Here is a 6,002-nt window from a genome sequence, read left to right as displayed (position 1 = left end):
ATCCGGTCGATGCATATTCATGAAGATACTGCTACTAGTAGGGTAGGCTACTGTTAATTTTAACACATTTTGTTTAAAAGCTTATATTTCTGTCTGTCTCAGATTTTGATATGATATGGGAATCTATGTGTATCTATGTGAATTATGTGTATCTGCTTCAATTTAAAGTAGTTTAGAAAAGTACAACTATAACGATCCCGTATACTGTGTAAAATTAATGTCAAGAAAAAAAGAGTTTTGGTACAATATAGCCTACATAAATGGTATGTACATAAGTTACATACATTTTATCTAATGCATATAAGATGGTTTACAAGTCTCTCAAAGCTGTTCTTCAGGGTGGTCTAACTGGTCTCCCAGCCTAACTTTGTTAAGTGTTTGTAAGATTTATTTTTAAGGTTATTGGTGACAGTTTGGTCATTTATAGGAGTGACCTGGAGATTCCATGGAGGATTATATGTGGGGAAAGTGACACCTAGTGGTAAATGGTAGTCTCTAACTAACAACACTGAAAACGTGAACCTAGTTTTGGTTTAATTGATTTGCTTTGAGGTGTGAATGATAGTTGCTCTTGCAGCTTCAGGCCTTTTTTGTATCCATAAGTAAGACCGGCCATGTGTAAAAAATCTACGTTCTTCTTAATCAAAATATGAAAGTTTCATATTGAAAGCATCTTCCGTGTTTTATACATGCACAGAGTCGACACAATGTCTGTTTCTCAAATATGTCTTGTTCTTATAATATCTAAATGTGTTTAACATCCTAAAAGCTTAATTACACTTTTTGTATTCATCTTCCAGGGTTAGTTGAGTTATGAGCTCTTTGCAGTCTGGTAGAGCGCCCTGATTCAAACTAAAGAGCTGTTTGAGGCCACCAAAATACTCATTACAAAACTTTATGAAGAGAATTTCCTATTATTATTATTATTATTATTATTATTATTCTGTGTGGATCAAGTACCTTAAATAGTCCAGCCACATAGTTCTTATCTTTCTTTTCTGAAGTGATGCAACAGGTTCCTTGAATTGGAATCATTTGAGTGCATAAAACTTTGGGTAACTGGGAAGTGCCCTTGTCAGAATGACCTTGAGCCTTCAGAATTGAGGACAATCCCAAAAGATACTAAATTTACCCACAGAGTCACATTTATAATTTTTTCCTATTAATGTTTTAAGCATGAAACAGCATGACATTATTTTTTCCCCCCTGTTTATTAAAAATACACACAAAGATGAATAACAGAGATTCTTTCACACATTCTTCTTTTTGTCATAGTTGTTCTTACATTTGTTTTTTGTTTTTTTTAACCACATTACTGATCTGATTTGACCAAACTTGGCGTCTTGTCAGATGAGCTGTCCTTGTCCACATGACAGAATTCTGCAATGAGAGAAGAAAGAAAAAAGCCAAAATTAAAGAAAAAGTTAAAGAATAGTCATAATGCATTGTATACGTAAATAACTGCATGGCAATTCATTATGACTTCTTTTTTGATCTGGAGGTTAATTGGACCTGGATGTGTTTGTGACACATTTTGTGAGATTTACCTGTAACATCAAAAAAATACCTGAAGCTGCAAGAGCAACTACACCTCAATGCAAATCAATGAAACCAAAACTCTATGGCTAATAGCTGTGGCTTTCAATAAAAACTGCAAGTGCTTGAAACCCAAACTGACCTGTTGTACCATCATAGGAGTACTGGGTTTCTCTTTTGAATTCAAGACACTCAGCTTGCTTCCAGTACATGTCCATGTCAGACTCTGTCGGGTTGCTCTCTCTCTCTGCAAGGAGGGAAACATCACACCCAATTTGTCATTAAATACACATGGTAATACTTTTCAGTAAGGTTAATTTGTTAACGTTAGTTATTAACGAACATGAACTAACCATGAGCAATACATTTGTTACTGTATTTGTTAATCTTTGTTAATTTTAGTTAATAAAAATCCAGCTGTTTATAGTTTGTTTGTGCATTAACACAGTGCATTAACTAATGTTAACAAATACAACTCTTGATTTTAATAATGTATTAGTAAATGCTGAAATTAACATTAACAAAGATTAATAAGTGATGTAGAAGTGCAGTTCATTAATTTGTTCATGTTAACTAATGTAGTTAACTAATTAACCTTATTGTAAAGTGTTGGTTCACCCAAATATTATTACTCACCCTCATGTCGTTCTTCGTTTATCTTTGGAACACAGATTAAGATATTTTTGATGAAATCCGATGGCTCAGTGACCGCAATGTCATTGAACTTCTCAAGATCCATAAAGGTAGCTACTCAAAATGTTCATGTGAGTTCAGTGGTTCAATCTTAATATTATAAAGCGACGAGAACTTTTTGTGCACCAAACAAACAAAATAACGACTTTTTAACAATATCTAGTGATGGCGATTTCAAAACACTGCTTCGAATCTTTTGTTTCGAATCAGTGATTCAGAGCGCCAAAGTCACGTGATTTCAGCAGTTTGGCTTTAGGCTTGTTTGACTTGATGCACCTCTGCACCGACCGATCAGCGACTGACTTGAAGCAGTGCATGCCGATAAGAAATTTTGTCCGACTTGAGGCGAGATAGTACGGAGACCCTAAAGGGACGTGGGGTGTGGAATTTATTTATTTATTTTTTTTTTTTTTCAAATCTTTTGCGTTCCCCCAAGAAACTTTGTGTTCCCTCGCAAAGATATCATCGTTCCCATGCTGTGAGCTCGGACGAACACTTCCTCTTTAATGTCCTTCTGGCTGGCAGTAGTGTTTCAGTTATTTCCATATGTTAATAATGCACACAAATAATGCGCGGCTCATAGGGTTTGAACATGTTGGACTCAAATATAAAGAAATGCAGTCAGTGCTTAAGTCAAGGAGTTCAGTAGTTGGCAATATATTCACAGATTCGAACTTCCCGGATCAATAACTCGTGAACTAAACGTTGTTAAAACAAATGCAGCTATTTTCAATCACAGTAACCTAGAAATCTGCAACTTTTTTGTGTTAAAAATTTACAAAAATTATATGATGAGAATATACAACATGAATCCATTTTCCAAACCGTGTTTTTGTCTTATCCTGAATCATTATGGTACACTTATAATAAGTGTTTATATTCGGATTTCAGATCAGACTGGTAGGACTCGCTGCAGAGTATCACAGTAACTGCGTGACTCGCCATAGACATACACAGAGAAAAATAGCTCCAGCTAGAATGTTCCTCTCGCAAGACGCGTGCAGTTTTGTTTAATAACTGCTAGAGGGCCAAAAATCACGGACAGCAGCTTTAAATAACCAAACTTAAACAACATATGAGTAGATCCCTCGAGTGCAGCTGATGACGCTTTGAATGACGCTAAAGGGAGCGAGGATATCATTTCAATTCCTCCGTCCTTCCCTCGCATCCTGAAGGGGTGGAGCTAAGACGCGAGGAAAGGAAGCGAGGATGCACAAATAAGAATTGAGAAGCACCCCATGTCTCCGTTCTCAGCTCGTCCGCATCTGTACGCAGCTACTCTCGCCGATCGGTTGCATCCAGCCGCAACCAATGTCGAACACACCTTTTTTTTTGACATGCGTTTCGAAACAAAAGATTCAAAGCAGTGTTTTGAAATCGGCCATCGCTAGACATTGTTGAAAAGTCGTTATTTTGTTTTTTTGCAGCACAAAAAAATTCTCTTCACTTTATAATGAACCACTGAACTCACATGAACTGTTTTAAATATGTTTTGAGTACCTTTATGGATTTTGAGAGGTTTGTGATATTGCTGGCAATAGAGGCCTCACTGAGCCATCAGATTTCATCAAAAATATCTTAATTTGTGTTCCGAAGACGAACGAAGGTCTTACGGGTGTAGAACGACATGAGGGTGAGTAATAAATGACATTATTTTCATTTTTGGGTGAACTAACCCTCTAATCACCTTAGGTACTGTGTGAATGTCCATAGTTTTTATGACTTACTGAAAAAGTACAGCGACTTTATGGTCTCATTTTTGAATTGGCTGACAAAGCTCAAGGTGATACCATCCGGACATGATGGCAAGAACTTCCCCTCTGTTATTGTGCCAGTCTCTGTGGATCAAACAACAGTGTAACGCTCATTAGTGCTCAGAACCCATGAGTTTGGTAACAATTTTTTTGACGGTCCCTTTTGAACATTCTGTTGACTGTAAGTATCTTTGCAACTACATGTCAACTATCTCTCAGTAGAGTATTAGTAGACTGTCTGCTTAAAGGGATAGTTCACCCAAAAATAACAATTCTGTCATAATTTACTCCTCCTCAAGGTGTTCCAAACCCATATAAATTTCTTTGTTCTGCTGTAAAAAAAGGAAGATTTTTGGAAGAATGTTTGTAACCAAGCAGATCTCACCCTTCATTGACTACCATAGTATTTTTTTCCTACTATGGTAGTCAATGGGGGGGTGAGATCTGTTTTGGTTCTTCCAAATATCTTCCTTTGTGTTCATCAGAACAAAGAAATTTATACAGGTTTGGAACAACTTAAGGGGGAGTAAATGGTGTTAGAATTTTCATTTTTGGATGAACTATCCCTTTAATATCTGCTAACTCTTCATTGTGATGGTCCTCCAAAAGACACTCTACTAACAGTAAACAACTTTGCAACTACATGTCAACTTATTCTAAGTTTCTAACCCTAACCCTGCCAGTCTACTAATACTCTACTAACAGAGTTAGTAGACACGTAGGTGCAATGTTACTTATAGTCAACAGAATGTGTTAAAAGGACCTTCAAAATAAAGCGAAACCATGAGTTTTAACTGAAATGAATAAACTGTTGGTAACTTACCATTGACATGAAAGGTACCCTCTTTAAAAACTGTGTTGGAGGTGCTAAATTCACATTTTCCGTTCCTGAGGGGACGAGAGGAAGAGCGATCCGATTCAAAATGCTGGTCATGATGAAATGAATTCAGTTTAGCAAAACATGTTAAAACAGGGCAATCTTACAGCATGTTCCCTTGACTGAGGGTTAAAGAGTTTGCAAGAGTGCTCGGGCCAAACTCCACCCATGAGCTGTTCACAGTCCTCAAGATATCTGTAAATAATTGGTGATCAGCTATGCCTTCAAGGAAGATCCATTTACCCATGACCTGTTTGGAAGAAGTTGTGAAATTTAAGTGCCTTATATAAGCTCCTGTACTGTTCATTTGCTATGAAAGAATACTTGCCTTAAATATATATTAATAATGCACTTACACTTAGGATGAATTCATCCGTCAGGGTTAGAGGCGTTATGAGCTCCTTGCAGCCTGGCAGAGTGGCCTGATTTAAAGTAAACAGGCCCAAAAGAGTAGTCAAGACCACCAAAGAAGACATTGTAGAACCTCAGAAATATGGTTCAGAAAATGATACTGCATCACCTGGGGAGCAAGTACTTTATATAGAACTGCTTATCACATATTATCGTCTGTTTTTTCTGAAGTGATGCAACAGTTGTTTGCAATGCTAGTGCCAGTAAACTGAAATGATTTAAGTGGGTAAAATTGTGGACTTTAGGGTTCAGGAAATTCCTGATGTAACAGAACATGCCAGTAATTGTTGAATAAAATAATGCTCTAATTTTTTTATTTTTTTATTTTTTTATTTTTTTGCCATAGTCTTTGGCTATATGTTTAAGAAAAAAAAGAAACTGAGAAAAGTAATATTTATAAATGTATATTATTAATAATAGTAGAATCCATAAAATATATTAAAACAAATTTACATTGCACTTTTTTTTTTTAAAGATTTTATTATAATGAGTTTGTTCTGTAAATGACACTTTACTGATCTGTCATTATTTGACCATCCTTCACACAGTAGTACATTATTTTAAAAAGTACATTGGTATTTACTAGTAGTATGATGAGCACAGTCACTTTATGAATAATCTAAATTATCACACCATTTTAAGGAGAACATATGAATAAATCAGATTTTGGAACCCAGTAGATCGTTTAAAGTCATTCTATGGCATTTGCTCTCTGCATCTTCAAGATCAAA

At 35.9% G+C, this 6,002-nt stretch overlaps 1 protein-coding gene across 1 annotated transcript; it reads right to left on the bottom strand.

Moving 5' to 3' along the window:
* Positions 1-1,192: 1,192 nt before the first annotated feature.
* On the bottom strand, positions 1,193-5,378 carry LOC125258913 (saxitoxin and tetrodotoxin-binding protein 1). Its single transcript, XM_048176134.1, has 6 exons — positions 5,217-5,378; positions 4,968-5,110; positions 4,807-4,871; positions 3,957-4,067; positions 1,679-1,783; positions 1,193-1,380 (listed from the first exon to the last, which is right to left on the bottom strand). Exons 1-6 carry the CDS (start codon positions 5,334-5,336, stop codon positions 1,313-1,315), a joined length of 612 nt encoding a protein of 203 aa, XP_048032091.1. The 5' UTR covers positions 5,337-5,378; the 3' UTR covers positions 1,193-1,312.
* Between the last annotated feature and the right edge of the window lie 624 nt (positions 5,379-6,002).

Source organism: Megalobrama amblycephala, linkage group LG23 (assembly GCF_018812025.1).
Source record: "Megalobrama amblycephala isolate DHTTF-2021 linkage group LG23, ASM1881202v1, whole genome shotgun sequence".
In the NCBI taxonomy this organism is placed as follows: Eukaryota; Metazoa; Chordata; class Actinopteri; order Cypriniformes; family Xenocyprididae; genus Megalobrama; species Megalobrama amblycephala.
The sequence above is the reverse complement of the archived record's forward strand: the minus strand, read 5'-3'. Positions and strand labels throughout refer to the sequence as shown.